The following is a 21,069-nucleotide window of genomic DNA, read 5'->3' as shown; positions in this document are numbered from 1 at the left end:
CCGGCGCCAGTCCCCTTGGTGACCCCTAAAATAACAACCAGTTGCTCAAGAAAGGAAGACAGAAAGAAGAATTCAGAGCAGATTTTCCCAAGCCAGCAGGCCGGTTCAGGAGAGCTGTAGTCTGGAACCCCTGGCAGCGCTCAGGGTGTCGGCAGCACACTTGCAGCAGCTCAACCGTGCATCTGTGCACCTCACGCTGCCTCGCCAGGGCTCGTCCTCCCCGCCTGCCTCCCTCCCTCCCTCCCTCCTTCCACACTGAGAGCTGTGCGAGGTGGTGCTATAGTAACAGGCACAATACCTGTCCTCAGGCCACACCAGTTCAGTAGCGGGACCTCATCTACAGCAGAGGCAAGAAGTCTATTAAACATTTATGAGCCCTTTCTTGCAGCAAGGGGAAGGCAGGCTGCAGCTCCCGTTCTCTATTTATGCCAACCCAGATGGGCCACTGCCCCCTGCATCTGGTGAAGGGCCCATGGCCTCCGTCCCGGCCCTGGCTTTAATTATGGATGCTGACAGGCCCTTGGGCTGACAAGCACAGAGATGGACTGCCACAGTGCTGTTTGACTCATAGAATCGCTCAGGTCAGAAAAGACTGCTGAGATCATCTCGCCCAATCAAGCAGTGAAAGAGTGGCTGTGAATTAAACGCAGTGTATTTTCAATACACAGCACGGTTGAAAAAGGTGAACCATTTCAACTCAGCCCAAATTTGTGATGGCAACATGCCTTTCCTAGCAAGGAGAAGAAACATTTCATGCAAACTCCTGTGGAAATGCTGCCTCATCAAGCCTTCATGTTGGCTGGAGTCAAACAAAGCAGGCCTCACTCATCGGGGAGAGGAGAGCTTGGGAACTGGGGAGGCTTCACTTGGCTGGAATCTCTCTTGCTGCAGAACTGGTTACTGTTTCTTTCTGCCTCTTGAATAATTGACATGTTCTACAGCAGCCTTGGAGAACTCTAGGTTCAGCACAGGTAACCTGCACATTGGGTCTAGATGTTCACTCCCACAGCGAGCAAAGAGGCAGTGAGGCTGCAATGCCATCTCCTAGCACTACCACCCATGCACCTCTGGCAGAGCAGCAAGGTCATCGCTTTGGGAAGGAACATGGGCCCAGTACAATCACCTCTACACAGCAAATCTGGGCCTCCAGTTTTCAAAGGGGATCCAGAAAACAAGGTATGAATATTTGTAGAGACATACACTTGTAGGAGCATATAATGAAATTGTCTTGCATTTCAGCAAATATGTATTTGCCTTATAAGAGAGCTTGCTCATCTTGATAAGTGGTGTTCAATCCACCTTTCCAGCAGCTGTAGAGCAGAAGCTTTTAATTTGCCCCCATCCCTGGTCTTCTGGTTCTGCTTCAGTTAGAGGGAGCATACAACAGAGAGGAGCTGTGTTTTATATTTAATGCCTTATTCACCTATCCACACACACATTAGTTGCATTTAGTGTGAAGTCTGTCTTTCATGCAGTTGGAAATCTTTCAAGCAGCTTCCCCAAAGCTTTGTATCAAGTGAATGAGTACGTTCCCCTCATGGCCATCAATGCTCTCTCTCCCCATCCCTGAAGGTGCCCGAGGCCAGGTTGGATGGGGGCCTGTGCAGCCTGATCTGGCGGGTGGCAGCCGTGACCATGACAGGGGTTTGGAACTGGGTGAGCTTTAAGATCCTTTTCAACTCAAACCGTTCTCTGCTTCTGTGTTGCACACCTTACCTCTAGCGTAACTGTCCACTTCTCACAGCGGTTGTCACCTCTCCCTGTCCTTTACAGTTTGCAATCCTTCCACTGCCTGCACTTCTGCTGTGCCACAGTAGTGGCCAGTTTGCAATTTCCTAACCTTTTCCCCAAGGCTTAAAGCAACGGTGTTGCTAACTCACTTTCCTGCAGGGAGGCTGCTAGACCCGAGCAGCGCTGCTTCTTGCTTCCCCCTCTCTGGGTTCAAAGGGTGGCAAAAGACCCTGATTCCAAGCAGCTGCTCTGATGCAGGTCCAAGGAGCTCTGAAGGGCCCTGCTCCTGATGGACACTTTCCATGAAGCATCACACAGTTCCCAGTAAGGATGTGCTGGATGAGGCAATTGCAACCTCTGTCCAATCCCTGTATGGTGCTCAGATGGAGCACTATCTGAGCACAATCCAGGTTTGCATATGCAAATAAATATTTTGTAAAATTAAAACTACTCCTGACTACATACAGATTGCAATTATAACTGGAACTACAGACTCATGTCACCAAAGACCTCTTGCAAGGCTATATTAAAACTGTATTTTAGAGACATAAAACCAGCATGCAGACAGCAACTGCTGGGGCTCACATGCTATCATTACCTTGGGTGCTCAAGAATAAAATGAGTTGTAAGAAAACTTAGACACTGATCATATGCACCACTCTGACCATAACTGTGCGCTGAAGGCACATAGCTGGATTCAGGATGGCAGCATCCTCTCAAGAATGCCAGGAAAGAAAACATCAGAACTAGCAGGAAACGTAATTCACAGCAGTATGTGGGTAAGTAAATGTACACCTGGAGGCTACTTTGTTAGAGCTGTTTCTTTTGTTGAAAAGCCTAGAAAAATAATCTTTATACTGCTTCTGACTTCTCAAAATAATGGTTAGGGTAAAATTTGTCACAGTTAAGGGGATAATTTTGCTACTGCTTTCAGTGTGGGCTGGATAGTATAGACTTCACACACACAGGTGTCATTTAAAAGGCACGCCTCTGTTGTCTGTTGTCCCTGACATAATCTTGCAGGCAAACATTTCTACAAAGGCCTGTAAACCAGAAAAAACACCGAGGAGACCCTAGGAAAGTCAGTTTAACTATCTGGTGTCTGGAGAATTAGCATACAACTCTTTCCCTTCAGGTCAACCTTGCCCAAAGGCTGCTGGGGTCCTCCAGTGGAACCACATGCAGGTGCGCAAAGCATCCTACAGCCTGGCCAGTCCCAGGCACACCAGGAAAACACCGTTAATTTTTAATCTGTTTCTTCTCTGTTTCAGGCCCTGTGATCACGTTCCAGGTGCTTGTGAGCTGCTTATTGGATCACTCTTGTTATTCCTCTGGAGAAACATCATTTCGGTAAACCCGGTTAAATCTAAAGCAGAACAAGTTTGATAATGCTCTTCTCACAGACAAGGCCTTTTTTAAAAGCTGTCTCAGAGATCTGTTGGTATCTTATCAAGCGTGCGTTACCCTGCTGCTTATTGCTTGAAATAATGCAGCCACTTAAGATCATGGAAATTTCTACTCGACTAAGAAGTGTTGAAATAGGCTCAAAAATTATAGGAAACAGAATAAGAGACAGGATTATCACATGTGCTTTGTAGTGGTAGGACGCAAAGCTAAGAGTCACATTAGGTGCTCCAAGAAATCTTAAGAGCATAGATTAGAAAGCATGAGAGTCCTTATCTAAATGGATATATTTTGCTTTCCTCTTTTCCGACAGAATTAATGTTATTCAAAGCTGAAATCATCAGTTCACCTCAGGAGGCAAAGCATTAAGTAACGCAAACAAAACTCTCACAGCGAGAGGCAGGAGTTGTAATGTGGCACTTCTCCAGAGCACAGGGCTCTGTGCACAAGGAACAAGAATGCTCTGATGACTCCTGCTGATGGTCAGCTCCTTCAGTGGAGGGGACTGCAGTGGTCTGTAACCAGTCGTTTCCTAAGAAAAAATGTCAACTGTGAATTTTATATGATATATGTATGTTTTATATGATAGATATATATATCTTTCAGTCATTATATTTGCAACATAAATCATAACGACAGGTACAGTAAATAAAACCAAGAAAAAGAACATATCTGAATATCTGGAGATACTCAAAACCTGCCTGGAAACTCTCCTGTGCAACCTCCCGTAGGGACCTGCTGTAGCAATGGTGTTGGATGTGATGACCTCCAGAGGTCCCTTCCCTTCTTCTGTGAAGAAACAGAGACTGGGGATGTTAACAGCAAATCCATAATGAATGAAAGAAAGAGTTTTCTTTATTGGAAACTGCTAATAGAATGGTAATTTCTTGCACCTTACACAGTGGGTATATTTCTGTAACATTTGCAATTTACTTGAAAGTTGCTTGGGTTATAGTGACACCTTATGGTAGTTTTATTGTATTTTACAGGTCGTTTGGAAAGTTAAGATCTCTTAAAACCTTTAAAGCCTGTCGCTGCCAGTGAGGAACTGCTATGATATTTTTAGAAAGCTTTTTCCTTTAAGTTACTCAGATACATGCTTACAACATATTGTAAATTACTTAAAAAAATACGGAATAGCTAATATTTATTTAGCTGTTCATGATCTTGTGCACGGGTAGGAAAATGCTTTCTCACACTAGGAGCCAGCTCCCAGTCTACTGAGCAACTGCAGTGGTCTCCAGGTAGTGATGTGAATGCAGGGAGCTTCACAGATCCAGGACAAAAGCACATTTGTATCTAGCAGCAGGAGAAGAGTATCAAGTGAGCCACTTCTTGCATAACTCACCACAAGCTGCTCATTTCTTACACCTCGCATTCCTCACAGCTGCAAACTTGATAGGGTAACAGCCCTATGAACACTGACATAAGAATAATTAATCTAAAGCTTTGGTATACTATATACTCAAAGAGAGGGACTAGGGATACTAAGGAAAGGGATGAAGTGGAGACATACTTAACTGCCAACATCAGTGTCCCAGGCAATGAACAATAAAATGCAAAGATCTTCAGTGTTTCCTGTTTGACACATAGGTTAGCTGCATTCATGAAAGAATTCATGAAATTGTGGTTTCTAAGCCACTGCAAATCAACCCAGAACATCTGGATTACAGCACTTTCCTGCTCAAGATACAGACAGTAGTTATGGATCCAATCAAGGCCTAGAAACGGAGGGGATGAAGAGAACATTAGGACAGTAAAAGACACTCAAGTCAGAGATCATGACTGTAATTTTCATTGTGGGGTGCCATTGAGTTTACCTTCACTGGAACTTCACTCTCTTCTCCCCTGTGACCAGTGAATGAAATCTGGCATACAAGAAGGCTGTCCTCCCTGCTGTACTTTCCTCTCTTACCAGCCCCAGCCAACGATGATCCTTCTAAAGCAGATGAGATCTGACATCTCATACTTAATCAATTAATGTCATTGAAAAATCTGAACACTACCTTCCTTCAAAGTGCTGGTAAACTCAAGAGCCTGACAATGCAGCATATCCTGAAACCCAGGTCCAAAGTCAGTGATGCTTTTTAAGAAATGAACAATGAAAATGAAAATTTAGATCACTATGTGGCATCAGAACACCAACTTCAAACACAGGCTTAGCGTGCTTTCAGAAAAAGTAAATGTTAACGTCAGAGATACCCCATCTGTCAGTTCTTCCCCACAACTTTCATTCTTTCCACGAGGGAAATATACGATCAAGTTTCACAGGAACTACTTTACGAAATAAACTTATGTGCCATAAACTATAATTCAAACAAAATATAAAGTGACAAAGTTCTCCACAGAAGTTAGTATTTTATGGAGATTTAAAATAAAATTATCTTCCAACACAAATGTATGAAAAGTTCATTTATTTCCATAGGCAACCTCATTCACAGTACAAAGTGAAAAGAATTTCTCAAAACGGTCACTGTACCTTTTACATATTTTAAGTAACTGATCTAAAAGTTGATACAAGAATAAATTTGTTTTTGAAGAGCTGTCCATTAAATTGGAGATACACCGATGCCATGCTATGACAGTTCTAATCATGAATCACAGCTGACACTACAGTAACACTACTTTATAAATGAGGATCTTCATGTTTTACAATCAAAACATAAAATTGCCACTAGTACAGAGACTGTACGATTAGACAAATAAACAAATATTAAATATTTTGCACAAAGCCTGAGTTCACTATAACATATTTTGATTTACAACTTCATCTCAGAAATCTGTACAGCAGTTAAGAATTGTTTCAGACAACTCAAAGACGATACAACTTCACAGGCTCGTATGTTCAATTGACAGAGGTGTGAGGCCTGGAAGGCAAGAGGATTTGGTGTATGAATCCAAGGTTTTACTGCCTTGCGTAACTTCTTTGTAAAGCAGTCAAAACCTACTGGAAAGATAGATACAAAGCAGGACCTCACATGAAAATCAGCTCAATCATCTGAAAATCTCAAGACAGGTTTCCTCACAGCTATTTCAGAATAAAAGTTCGTAATTGAGTATATAAAATGCAGCATATCTCTTAACAAAGAACATAAAAGGGTTAAGTGTACAGCAAGATATTTCTGTATTCCCCTTCCTTACATTTCTTTAGTTGTAAGTGGCACAAATTAGTGATATTTCCCTCTTCTATAAAAAAAACTCATCAACGAACAAAAAATCACTGTCAAGTCCAAAAGTTTCATCTGTAACAAGAGACTCAGTCTTCATAAACTTACCTCTTAAAAACCGTTCTTTGCTGCTCAAACCATGTAGATACAGGCAGCCTAACCGAATGAACTTATAATACATAACAGAGCAGCATATAATTGTATGCCCAAATGGAAGCCTCATAGAATTTGATTTTTTTTTTAATTAAATTTTAAACTAATTTATTTTTCTTTTGCTCTCCTGGTATACTTGAACTGAAAAAAAATCTATAGTCTTGTAGTCTAAATACACTTACCTATCTGTAGACATACACACAAAAGAGGTTACAATACTAAAGTTACCACATTTTCCTTACTCTAAGGTGCCACTGGGATATTTATGGAAATATATTTGAAATAGATGCTGCTACAAAACAGAAGAGTTTTAAATGGTTAAGACTTAGGTGCACAAGCATTCAAAAACTCAACCTTTCACTTGGAGCAGTCAGCACCTGGGCTGACCTGTAGGGCCTCAACTTCCCCAAGCCATTTCTAATTCACATCACCATTGAGAGAGGAAGACATACAGTATTCAATAAAACAACCTAGGAAACACCCTACCTCTGTTCTCAGTAAAATTTCTTGCTTTATCTCGCAAACAGCTGGTGGATTCGCTAACTTTCAAAAGATCAGTACTGCCCTTCAGATAAGAAGGCTTCACAGGCCTTACTACGCCTTATCCACAAGACGTGTGCAAAACAGAAACAGAAAATCTGCTCCTTCCTCCATCCTTGAAATAACACTTGTGCCATTTCATTTCTACTTCTCTCCTCTTGAAAGAAACAGGCCTATGGCCTACTAAGCAAACTACTCAGTAAGCAACTAGTTTCAAGTTTCCTCTCAATCAGCTCCAGTAGCATAGGTTTCTCAGGCCTCTTTAATACCATCCTTCCATCTACAGAATTCATTTTCTAAGACTGGGTTTTCAGAGAATGCTTCAGAGGCTTTCACACTTCAAGAATTTTGAACCAACAGTTCTAATATGGATAAAACTGCTGTCTTGGTACAAGAACATTCATTTAACATACACCAGAGCAGCCAAAGGACAACTGATGCTTACGCTTAAGATACGCAGCAATTTCTACTTCTCTTCTTTGCATTTCTTCTTTCGTTGTAAACATTTCATAGACAAATCAATTAAAAAACATTTCACCCTTCTCATCTTTGCTAGTCCTTTACAAATGAATGGGAAGTAAGGAGGAGGGCCAGGTAGGCAAAACAGGTGTGCAGGATAGAGGCTGTATGGTGATGATTCAACCTGTCAGCTTCCACCTTTTTTTCCTTTAAATTAGGTTGAATACAGAGGGAAGAAATTTTGTGTAACTTACAGTATTGTTCAGATAATGAAGACATATTTTATATCAGGTTACTTTTCCGATAAAGAATTTGCAATTTCTTAAACAGACACCACTTTTGAGCCTTTGTTATCCATTCTATTTTGCATTAGGGCTGAACAGTCCCTTATACTACTTCAGGTCAGTCCATATGTAGCACTGTTTTCCATCCAAGTCCAGAAATAGAAGGCCTCTGGAATACCCACATTTTGTAATATGGTTCCCTTCCTCCTACTCCCTTCCACAAACTGAAATGGATCTGAAGTACAACTGTTGCTTTCAAACACTGGTGTTCACTCTGGCCACAATATCAGTCTTTCACCCTCTTGCAGGGCTTCAGAATGATGATGTGCAAATGAATAGATGAACTGGACAATGCTTTCTAAAGAAAGGCTATTGTAGCTGGAGCCAAGTGGCACACGGCCTCGGTGACTTACCTCTTGCAACTCCTCTTCCCTTCAAGTTAAGCAGAAATAATTGAGATGTTCAAAATCCAGTTTTCTGACACACTAAATAGGAAGTATGTGCAAAAAAAGAGGGATGTGATCCTCTGATTAACTGAAATTACTTCTCCAATTTTATTTTTAATAACAGGAAAAAAATGCTACAATTTTCATAAGCTTCCTGCTTTCTTTGTTTCTATTCCTCTACTCTGGTCATTCTGAAAACTGAGGCAAACAGAAAACAAAATTATGTGTGGAAATGTGAGATTAAAAACATTACATATTATTTGAGCCACATAAAAATATTGTTCCAACACATCAGCATCACAAGAAAGAACCTTAGTTTTATCTTGTAGGATATTTTTTGCTTTGTTCTTACAAAATATATTCTTCAACAGTAGATGCCAAAAGTATATGCCTGAAACCCCAGAGTTCAGCAATCTAATGCATAAAATTTGATCACTAGATAATCAAAATTTTTCAGTTGACTTTCTCTCCATAAATTAAATCTAAATGAAGTTCTGAAATCTCCCCAGGCCAGGAGGATCAGCGACTAAAAAGCAAGATCAGGACACTGATATTTAAGACTGCCTTTACCATAGATATATTAATTGAATACACTGTAGAGTCCCAAGAGATGTTATTTTGAATATAACCTTATTTTCCAAATAATTTAGAGGAATACAGATTCAAATAATTTTTCAAAGTCTTGTCTTCAGTTATCCTAACAAAATGTAGCTTTCAAAAAGTTGATGTAAAAGAAGACATTAGTGTGACTGAGAGTATAGAGTACTGGTAACTTTAAATGAATTGAAATAATTTAACAGTTCTAGTATTGTACTTAGGTTTACACAGATAACTTAATATAACCTATGATGTTTACCATGAATATTAACAGCACATAAGCATCACAATGTGTTAGGCTTTGTTTTCTAAACAATTTCACTGGTCCCAGGTATTTTAAAATAAGAGGGCTAAGGCAGCAGCTACAATACATAAACAATTATTTAGGAAATATGCTTAATGCTATTACCGCTTAGAATTGTGGAAGTATAACAAAATACAAGTCACATTTACAGCATAAGGCCCTTTGGTTTCTTAAGCAGCAAATGAAAGAACAATTTCATCAGTGAAAGGCTTTGAAAAATAAAGCATGTAGGCTTTCCATAAAAAAGGTAACTAGTTCTTTCCTTCTCGAAATAGCCAGCTAGAGTCTCCAAAATATTACATAAGAAAGTTCCTGAAATTCCAAGGAAAGACGTAGTTAAAACCCAACAGTAGTATCTGACAAAGCAGAGATTCTATCATGGGCAAGCTGAACATCTACCTTCCGCAAACTAGAAGAAACTACTGCTTCTTTTTCTGGAGAGCTTTATTAAATTTGGAGTAATACAATAAAAAGGATCTGCAATATCTGTGTATTTACCATATATTCTAGAGCTTACAAATCTGTATTTGAGAACTTACTTCATATTAATCTATCCTTCATAAGGACTTGAGTTAAAACATACCTAAAATGAAATAGTTTATTCTAGTCAAGGCAATTTATGGCAGTCTGCTTTTTCACAAAACCATGTGAAACTTCTAGGCAGACAACTCTTTCCCATCTTCCCAACAGAGCCCAAACCAAGTAATTCAAGACATTTTTGTTACCAAACCAACTGTAAGAAATTGGGGCAGTCAACACTTGAATTTTACAGACTTTTTTTTTATGGGAAGTTCTGTAACTACTCATACTGTTCTTTTCTTCCCCCCCACCAGTCAAAAGCAGTATCAAGCAAACCAAGACTATTCTGAAATGAATAGTAAATGTGACTGAATCACCACACGTATTTTTAAATCCTTCTTAAGTGGTATGTGGTTTGTGCCATGGAGTTGGTAACAAGGATCTGATGTTATAAAACAGGTTGTCAACTGTAGCAGAATTTTCCCACTGCCCAAAATTTGCACAAAATTTTAAAACCACTTAATCTTGTAATTTACTACCACATCAATTCTAATTATCTCACAAGTGAAGAATGGCAAAACATTTTTTCATAGCGTCTTACACAGTTATCAGGTAGAGAGATTTTGATGTAACGTGGCAACCAAAACATTCTGCGTCAGCATAAGAATTTACTTCCTGCAAACTGTCATGGGACATAACAACAGTTGGTACCAAATTCAGATGACATGAATTATTAACAATAGTTGAATTCAGCAGGCACCAAAAAGACTGATCCACAAGATAGGACAGCACTAAGTTGCATTTCTTAGTGTTATTATCCCCCTAAACATTTCTGTTTAAGAAACACAGTTTTGTTTAAATCCAGGAATTGTGAATGCACTTCTGAATAATTTTTGAACTTTTAGCTCCTTCTTTTTCAATTGAATTTATGCATCCTACCTTCAGTGCTTTGAAGTTGGGCAAAAAGATGGGAAATCTTTAGCACGTAAGATGACTTTGCACTTGCACAATTCCACTGCAGTATCAGGTGAATGCAAAAATCAGTCTTTTTTCCGGTGCAAAAATCTTTACATTGCTGGGTGAACTTTTCCCAAACCATGCTTTTATCATTAGAAAAAGATGTTAATCAGCTTACCCACAATTCAAATTATATCAATCTTTGAAAGAAGAAAAGACACACTACCCGAAAAGATCTTTTAAGTCGTTACTAGCTGAGCTGCTGTTTGTCATTGTGTTTGCTGGTTGTGCAAAGTTCTGAGGAGCAAAGAAAGGATTACCCTGTATACCAAAGCCAGTCTGTCCTATCATGTTCATCTGAGGCCCCATGACTGAACTGCTCACACTTGGAGACCCTTGTGGGGGCACAAACTGATTAACCCACTGGTTTGATTTCTGTTGAGCCAGCTGTTTCATACTAACTTTGGGTTTTTGAGGACCAAAAAGATTATCTAAAGCAGACATATCTGGGGGTCTGTTTGGTTGTGTCAGTGGAGAGATCGCAGATGCAGCGCTCATAGGACTGTAATTTGGCATACTGGCAGTTGGTACGATGCTCATCTTGGTTGTTCCTGTTGCGCTTGGACCACTGAAGAAATTCTGAGCAGTGGGACCACTTCCCATACTAAATCCAGCAGTCTGAAAACCCATATTAGTATTTAGTCCGTTTGTCATGTTCCTCTTTGTGCTGTCAACAGGTGATGAAAATCCCATTCCAACACCCATAGAAGAGACAGAAGAGAAGCTGTTTGAAGATGCCACTTTAGCTTTGTTGATAGAATGGCTAGTCAAAGATGACATATTGTCTATTAAGGTATCTGTCAAGTCTTTTGTCTGCAAAATAGATAAAACTTAGTTAAGTGTATCTCCTGTACATACATGCTAGCAACAGTTTTTAATCACTGCACCCGCAGAAGTGGCATTCATTTTTCCAGAAATTCTCATTTATTGCATGGAATTGGGTATGAAATGTAAACTAATTCACCTCACATATAATTATTTTAACCATTTACTACTTGGAACTAACTGTTTTGGAGCTTCAGCTTGACAACTATGACTATACAGCAATACTGTTAGGTGCATACTGAATATACTGCTTGCTTGTATGCCCCATTCTCAACTTCAAGCCCTCTATATTATTTCGGTAAGCTGTTTAGAGCAAAATCTTCTTTTTCTATCTGCTTTTCTCATATCTAACACAATGGCCATCCATGTCTTTGGAATGCATACATCAGGTGAAAAAAAAAAAAGCATCACAGCAAAGTATTATACTGTTTCTACTGGAGCTGTATCTCACCTGCTTCACTGGAGGTGTTACTGAAGTTGCTAGCGGCTTAAGAGGTTGTTGGCTTTTCAGTTTCTGTGCCTGTTCCTGCTCTTTGGCTAACTTTTGCTTCTCTTCAAGTGTAAGTGATGCCTTTAAAAGAGAAAGTACTAAGTTGAACAGTATAACTACTTATTACGCTTCTGATTATATTTTTTTTATAAATAGCACTATCATTTCAGAGCAAAAAGTGGATAAGCACATATTGATAGAAAGTATTTAAAGCAAATAAAAATAATAGTGAAAGCAGCATGATGAGAAATTCCGGGCAGACCTCAAATAAAGTAGTATTACAAAAAAGTCCTTTCAGCTTTGACTTCTTAATATTGGACATAAGAAGTCTTTTCAGTTTTTGTTTTCATACGATTACCCACTGGTAATACAGAATTTCAATTGACAGTGTTGTTTATTTTAAGATTGTTTAGATCTTTCAGGATTTTAATTCTACTTTCTTTAAGAAATGATAAAATCGTAAAACTGTTGCCCCTTAGGCTAAAATTAGGAAGAGAATTCAGATGACAGGAATGGTTCAGAAACAGAAATGATAAACTACCTATAATCTGGGGGAGTGACTTGTTGATAGCCATGGCTAACAGCCATGAAAATAATTTTATCATTGAATACTAACTATAATCACAGGCTGCGTCATGACATGCTTATTCTTTGTTTCTTGTACTTATCCTCATATTGGCTGTATTCATTTAACTTTGAATTTTTACACTAGCTGTTATTGCCATCTATCTTATGAAATTCTGTTTTTGATCTTATTATAAAATCTTTCTGATTTTGTAATAAAGCTGCCTGACCATTTTGATTTGGCAAACTAAGTCCAGTGCTGCAGCTTCAATTTCATTCATATATGTAATTAAGGAGGAATGACCAAAAAATCATTATCCTAATAACTGACTTCTTTGTTCAGAGAAGAGCTATCTTCAAGAAAAGGCTTTCACAGAAATTCAAAGATGCTATTTGAACATTTTTCAGTGGATCTTCCCATGCGACTGGGTTACACAGTACTGTATTCTACAGAAACAGTTTTTCTTCTAAAGCATTAAATACAGTGAACATGTATACATATTCTTTTCATGTAGCCATACCAAACTTACATTAGACAAAAAGATCTAAGAAATCCAGACCGAAGAAAAGCATACCTTTTTCTGTACTGATGACAACTCATTTTCTCTACTATCAGGTCCACTGGTTAGAAGGTCAGTTCCAGTATTATTGAATACCTTGTCAATCTGTTTAAGGTCAAAGAATCAAAACTAAGTTACTTGAATAACTGTAGTTGTTGGTAATGTAAATACTATGTGATATTAAATTTCAAATTTCTACATTTAAGTAATACAATAAAATACTGACTCTTACCTGATTATTTGTACTACTAGATCTTGCCTCTTCAGACACACTCATTTGATTAGCTATATCCAAAGATCTATATAGTGCAGAGTACACATATTACAAAAAGAAAACTTAACAGTTACATCCAATACATTAATTTAGCAGCGCAGATTTATAAATAAACAAAACGCTATGAGAGCACTGTCATATCCAGAATGCATATGGTTTGTGTTCTCAACAACTACAGAAAAGCAACTATTCTTGGTGTACAGATGTAAGGTATAAATGTACTGGTGCAAATCAGCAGGAACTTTTATATTTAATGAATTCCTTAATTAATTAAACAATAAATTGTGAGTGAACAGTGTAAAAGAAAGGATTTTACACTATAAAAAACAGACATCAAAATAATACTGTCATTCTACAACTAATAAATAGGCGTTGACAACTGCACTTACTTAAGGTAATTCTCAACCACTGAACTGAGAATTACCTACATTTTCATTGCTATGACTACAAATTTTCTCAAATTTTCTTAAACTAGCAAAGAAAAACCCCAGATTTTATCTCTGCTCACTTAGTCCACCTCTACCACACCCACAAACACTTACTTCTGTTGCTCTTGCATGACATGAAGTTGTTCAAGTTTTGTTTTATGTTCTGCCTCCAATCTATTAAGCATATCTTTTATAACACAAATAAAAGAATTGAACTGTAAAAGAAAGGTACAAGAAGTTTGGATTTTGCAGTGACAGAATTCAGACATATAACCTAAATGGTAGACTCTCATGAAACTTGCAATATACAATGTGAGATAAACTACAGGCTTTTAAATAATTTATAATCTAGCTTCACTGTCTCGTATTAGATACTTGGCTACAAGCAGAATGTATACTGAGACAACTCAGACAAAAAAAAAAAAAAAACAACCAAAAAAACCATAAACAGATGAATATTACCAGATTCATTCTCAAAATAAATAAATAAATATAATAAAAATCCTATTAGGTATCTTATTTCCTAATTATTTCATACCAACACTACTACATTTTTATATTATCTACAACATTTACAAGCAAAACTAAGGGAAGAAATACTAAGATTATTTCAGCTTTTAATTTGAATTGTAACTATGCTAGTTGTTAACTTCTTTTGCAGGCTATTTTTAGGTGACAGTATTCACTTTGAAATTTTATACTAGATTAATAAAATTGACTGCAAAACAACAACCCTTAGACATGCAAACAGTAATATTGGAAGTGGTTTTATTTCATTTTATTTTTACAGTAGAGAGACCTACAGCAATGTATGAGTTTTCCAGTGACAACAGTTTAAATCTATTCTCTGACAATTTATCAAGTAAAAGCATGCAAAATATTTCTGTTCCTACCTGATTGAGATTAAGATTATTCTCAATACTAAGGGGAATTAGATGGGGCAATACTCTTCCTGCAAGTTGTTCTTTGGTAATTCCCAGCTTCTTATGAGTAAATGTACATTTGTAAATACCTGCCATACAACATCAAAATAGAAAACCTGTTAAATTTTGTAAATAATATGAACAAAATTCCAAGTGGTACTCTCTACATGTATAAATCATCTGAATACACATTGGTTCTATGTTACCACAAACTGACTAATTGCAACCAAGAAACCAATCTGCATTAACTAAGCCCATCTTCTTACCTGGCACTTTAAGCAACTAGGAGTAATTGTCATGCTACCATAACTAATACCGAGTGGATTTTACAAAGACTCCTACCTAAAGGTTTGGGGCTGTGTTATACACAGGATCAGAAATCATGGGCCATATTTTCTCTATTCTAAAAATCACTATAAATAAATAAATAAATGAGAATAGTGACATGCACAAGTGATACAGCATCAAGCATACCAGTTCTATAGAGTTTCCGGCAGGAGGATTCCTGTGTTTAAGCAATTCATGTCCGGTGGCAAATGCTAAACATACCGGCACAGTAGAGGAAGAAGCTATCCTCATTTCCATGGTTAGTATTGGAACAGAGCAGTCACGTGGCCAAAGAAGGTATCATGCACAAAATGGAAAGTGTGATTACAAGAAAAAGGGAAACCCTAGTGTATTAAGTTGCTTTGAGCCCTTCATTTCCAACAGCTTTACTCAACTAGAGTTCAGGAATAATACAACTAGAGTAAAAGATACACTGCCTCTCATTCTCAGACATGTAGTCTCAGTAAATGCAAGAGTTAGAAATTAGGAAATTAAGGGAGAGAGAATATTTCTAAATTATTACAGGTAAGTGCTCTCTTGCTGACTTCAAGTGAATTAAAATAGTTCTCCCATCACATTTGTTACTGTGATGTTACAGCTTAATGAGGGTTGTTGTCTGTACAGTTCAACCGTTACAAATGGTCACTTGTCTACCTCTTTGCTGCCACTAAGCAAAATGGTCACTGTCCTCCACACTTGGCCACTCAGTCACACCTCTTTCTTGGTCATTGATCAGCTGGTCTCCTTTAATACTCAAGCTATTAAAAGCGTGCATCCTAAATTGGCCACACACCAGAGTGATACTAGGAAAGCTCAGCTCAACACTGGAGGCCTCCTGTTCCAGAAGTAACGAGCCATTAGATTTTCTTAGCTGTTTTGTGAAACCTCACCCAGACTACACTCCATTTTAGTGCAAAGGCAGCAATGTTTGCTTAAAAGTCCAATAAAATGAATCTGACAAAACCTGCAGTAAAGAGCAATAGATTTGTATAGCAATGATTTACAGCATCTGACCTCCAAGAGCAGGCAATAACAACACCTTAAAAGCTCCAGCCATGCTCAGCATTTGAAAGAGGACAGATTGCATACTCCTCTGGGGAAAGGAGCCTCTAATGCCGTGTGGGCCATATAATCCATGCAACTGTCACAGCCCAAGGACAGCAGAGTATTCTGAAGTGCACTGGGCCTTGAAGACTACAAATACATGTACCAGAGATCAGAAGTACCAGCAATACACAAAGTAAATGAACAGGGACATACTTATGAAGCAGAGACAATTAGTTTTTAATAGTCATAATAGCAACATGCTATGGAAATATTATTAATGCTTAAACAAACTCTCTGAGATTTACAAAATCAAAAGCATAAGAGAGAGGAAAGTTTAAAGTATTAATTACCTAAAATTCCCATTAGCACTGCAGGTTCCTTGGACGGAATTTGTTGTAGAAAAGGTAGAATATCATCAAGGACGAACCATTTATCTAAGTACTCCAAAATCTTTCCTAAGCAGACTAGTGAGTTTACCCGGACCTAGGAAGTATAAGAATTAAACAAAATCTTAACCATGCTTTTACCTTAGAAGCTACAAAATTCCTAAGTAGAGGAGTGTTTTTGAAATTACAGCCTGTCATGTCTGAAAGTTCAGTACAGTTTAAAACAAACTTGTGTCAGGAAAGGAAAACATACAGTTGTACATTGCTCACAAAATCTTGGCTTTTCTGCACAAAAGGCATTACGAGCATACAGTACTCAGAAACGCACATTAGAAATCGCTATATTAACAACTTACTGTTGATAATGCTACTTTAAAAATCCCTAAGTTTAGAAGTAAAATGTGTTTTGAATTTGAAAAAAGTGGAGAAAAACACTCAAAATCTGGGCATGCTGTTTGTCTTTCCTTTGAAAACACAACATCCAAAAAGCCAAAGTAATGAAAGGTAACAATATTTTCTGAGGACTGAGAAAAAGATAAGATTTCAGAATACTTACAGCAAGAGAAGAAGTTTGCAAACACGCAGTTTTAATTCTTGGAATTAATGAATTTTTCATTGATGGGTAATCTATTAAATTGGCAAATGTGGGAATTATGTTTAGGCAAAGCTCCTATAAAAAAAATATTCCATGTAAGTTTAATGCTCCACATAAGTTTAAATATGACTTCCTATTATAAATTCAGTACTAACATTACTCAAGATTGAAATTAGCTTAAAATATCCCCTTAAGCTTTCAATTTAAAGAAATGTTCAACTAGGTAGACTCATTTAAAAATGCCTAAAACAATAAAACATAATGTTATGAAGACAGAATTTGGAAAATGTATTTGAAAGCGTATTCATACATTTGTAATAAAATACTTGGATAACAAGAATATCTTGCATTTTCACAAAGCACCTTTGTGTATGTATATATATATATATGTCTTATTACAAGACAATAATCAAAGTTCATTATTTTTCCACAAAAGTCAAGCAAATTTGAGTAAACACTATGAATAACATTATGCACCAGTAAAACAACACATTGAAAGATAAAAGAGCATATTCAGCATATTTAGTCAAGAGAAAAAAAAATACTCAATTTCAGCCCAATCTAAGAAATAAGAGTGACATTAATTATAGATTGTAAGCAAATATCTGAGTAACCAAATTACTACTGCAGAGAAATCTCAAGCCACAACTGTTTATCCAAATTCTTCTTTAACTGATACTATGTTTATCTCCCTCCTCCCACCCCTGAATGTCTAAATGGGCATTAATTCCAATGGAAGTTAATTCCACTCCCAGTGCAAGCCAATTCCAGTGGAAAATTTACACAAAACAAAAACAGCAAAGTTCAATATATTTAGAAAGCATAAAGAGAAAAATTAAAATAAAGATATATCAAAATGTCACCAGAAATTGTACTAGTGTGATTTTACAGCATATTGTATCTTCCAAGGTAATTATCAGTACATATGTTCTTACCAGTAGAATCCCAGAACAAGCCACTTATCACTAACTAGTAAGTTAGTGCATGTATGTTTTCTGCAAAGGTAATAGACGATAAAGGTACATTCAACTCTTTGCTATGGTACTTAGTAAGAATTTAGGATCCGAGTGTTGGAGCAACATTCAAGTGGTTACTCTGGAAAATCAGGGAACTAAAGTTTATCTTAAAAAGCCAAATTGTTCTTAAGTAAAACATTATTCTCTTTCAACGTTCAAGTATACTACACAGCTATATCCTTTGGGCTTTTTTCTTCACGTTATCAGACAAAAAGTTGGTATATCTGAAAGAAAGAGGAAAAAACTGTTAAGCAATGTTAAATAAAGGCTGCAGTTACTATACCTGGATCTGAATTGAAGGTGCTTCCAGGGCTCTATAAACCATTGGTAGAACACTGTTCTTTATTTCGTCTGGTGGAGTTTTGGTTAGAAGTAAGTCCATCTTTTGCAAGAAGATCAGTAAAATCTATTGAAAGAAGGACAGTTAAGAAGTCAAAAGGTTAAGTTGTGAGTTTATCTTTCTGGAGTTAAAAGTGCATTGCACCACAACATTAAAACTTCAGAAGTTTTCTTGTAACTCAGTAAATGTGATCACTTACCATGTTGCTTGCCTGAAGGCATGGAAAACAAAAAACACTTTGACATATTATTGCATTTTAAAAACAGCGAATACAGATCAAACAAAATATGTCTTCTAGACTAACACTTCTGAAATTAGAAATCGTAACAGCTGAGGAGAGCATTCTTGTTTCTATTTACAATGTTTTGTTTCTTGTTTTTTTTTTTTTAAATTAAAATCAACCATATAAATTCTTTATAGACATCGCTATTGAAAAAGCTAAGTCCCCCCCAAAAGAAAACTAAGGATCAAATGTCTTCAAAGCATTTGATCACAACTCTACCAAGAAAAGCTGCATTCCATCTGAATCTAAAATCAAAACTGGGACCTGATGACCTGAATATTACAGCTACTATAAGGACATAAAATAGCTTTATTATATTTCATATTGGAAATGCATAGCATAGAAAGAAAAAAATCTCAAGCACCAAAAAAACAAAACACCACCACAAACTCACAGCACGTTCAGCTAAAAAGTAACACCCCAATGGCACATTTGCAAAGGGAGATTCATCTTGGTTACGTTAGCCATCTAAAAGCTAGCTGATAATGTGAATTACTTATCCAAGCTAATTCTCAGTTCGGAGAACTTTGCAACTAATTTTGAAGGGAACCATTGGAGTTAAGTAAGACAACGTTTTACAGGGACTGACTTTCCATCAATATTCACCCTCCTTTTAGAAAAAAGGTTGGACTAGGTGGAAAAATTGTGATAAATGGTGTCACACTCATTATAAAAAGCCAAGTATTTCACCGAAGGAAGATATTTCAGCGTTCAAGTCTTAAAATATACAGCAGTCAGCGCTGGTGCAGGTCAGATAAATAGTAGCATCAGAACACAGAAATGTAAGCATATCAATGTAAAATACAAGTTTTCTCCTTTCATTCTCTTTCTGCTACAGGATAGGATATTAATTTGCAGCACTCCAGGTACCCCACAGTAACTTCAAGACTGTCATATGAACAATTTAGCTGATTAATCCATTTCAAGGCTATAAGTTCCATCATACAAAATTATTTTAACAGTGGATAATAACTTCTTTCTTCTGAAATACAATAGCCTCCCAATACACATTTGCTTCATAACTCAGGTGTCTCACAGAAGCCAAGCAGTGTGCCTTATACACATCCAAAACATCTTAAGAGGGTGTGTGGAAGAAACATTAACATCCTCTCCATGAGTTACAAACACACAGGAACTGAAAGTTTGTGCCTTACACAAAGACATGATGTTTGCCAGACAGACCTGGAATTAAGTCCTCTAGCACCTTTTACTTTTTTCCCTTGATTTCCTAGTATACTGACTTTGAAAACAAGTCTAGTTAGATGAACCTTCCATACCGAAGAGTCCACAGAAATAAAAACAGAACAAGCCACCTAGTCCTTAGTGTACATTAAGAATATCAACATAAGAGTATATAGTATGTAGTAAGCTAAGAAATGTTACAAGTCTATATTTCAGTTTCTTCTTATTTCCTAAGATATAAAATAGCCCTAAATATAATATATGTTATAAATATGCATGAATTTTAAATAGAAAACCCACTATGCTTAAGATAAAACCTAGATATAAAATTTTTGCAGGAAGGATTGTCTACAAATCTGATGTTAAAGGTAGAAAAGCTGAGCATTATCTTTTACGATGAAACAGCAGAAATGAGATGTTTGTTGGCTGTGAATTAGACACTTAACTTTTTCAAGATAAAAAATTAAGATGACATAAACCCGCAACGTACCAAAGGAAAAGAATATTAAGAAGTTCCAATTTTATGAGCTATTTTGAGGTTATGCAGTTGTCCTCTTTCCCTGCTCCCCAGTATAATGGGAGTTCTCTCCTCCGGTTCTTTGAAACTCAGAGATAAAACATCTACTTGCTCATTCCTACATTTACCTTGGCCCTTAAGTGCTTTGCAGACAAACAGCTGCAGTAAGCATTAAAATGAGGCGAGCTAGAAGGAACGCATAGCTACATTTTCTCTCCTGATGCACCATGCCTAACTCAGTGACAGAATTCTCAAAAATCATCACACACAATGTTGACAAAAAGGATGCACATCCCATGCTCCTTTGCCACTTCTATACAAGTAAACAACAATGACATAAAACGTTTTACTTAATCTATCATGGTAACATTTGCCCAATAAAATGAAACACTTCAAACTTGTGTACAGCCCTCAAATAAACAGTATTTTATTATCATCAGTAAGCAGCACATTAAAAAGAGTGTCAAATTTATGACTTTTCCACCCCAAGATCCCAGTGTTACCAATCCGGACACAAGAAAAAAAATCATAGGTTCAGTTATCAGTAGAACATGTGTAAATACTGCACCATACAACCCTGCTTTGATCAGCTACAATAATGATAAGATTTTAAAATATACTTTCAGCAACCAACTGAAGATGAGAACTGAGTAAAAACTGTTTTCTTTTTGCTAATCTAAATCTCATCTAT

General features: G+C 37.2%; 1 protein-coding gene across 4 annotated transcripts in view; it reads right to left on the bottom strand.

Annotated features, from left to right (window-relative positions):
* Positions 1 to 5,534: 5,534 nt before the first annotated feature.
* Positions 5,535 to 21,069, bottom strand: part of SCYL2 (SCY1 like pseudokinase 2) — a 34,947-nt gene continuing 19,412 nt past the window's right edge. For 2 of the 4 annotated variants that reach the window (XM_015284733.4, XM_040696082.2), the window contains exons 10-19: positions 18,596 to 18,607; positions 18,340 to 18,462; positions 17,002 to 17,115; positions 16,410 to 16,542; positions 14,656 to 14,774; positions 13,877 to 13,977; positions 13,293 to 13,359; positions 13,076 to 13,165; positions 11,898 to 12,017; positions 5,535 to 11,434 (exon numbers count right to left, since the gene is read on the bottom strand). In XM_015284733.4, the coding sequence (XP_015140219.1) occupies positions 10,784 to 11,434; positions 11,898 to 12,017; positions 13,076 to 13,165; positions 13,293 to 13,359; positions 13,877 to 13,977; positions 14,656 to 14,774; positions 16,410 to 16,542; positions 17,002 to 17,115; positions 18,340 to 18,462; positions 18,596 to 18,607 (1,530 nt within the window). In that variant the 3' untranslated portion in view covers positions 5,535 to 10,783. 4 annotated transcript variants of the gene reach the window in all.

The sequence above is a fragment of the Gallus gallus genome, chromosome 1 (genome assembly GCF_016699485.2).
Source record: "Gallus gallus isolate bGalGal1 chromosome 1, bGalGal1.mat.broiler.GRCg7b, whole genome shotgun sequence".
Classification (NCBI taxonomy): domain Eukaryota; kingdom Metazoa; phylum Chordata; class Aves; order Galliformes; family Phasianidae; genus Gallus; species Gallus gallus.
This window is presented reverse-complemented; position numbering and strand designations above follow the sequence as displayed.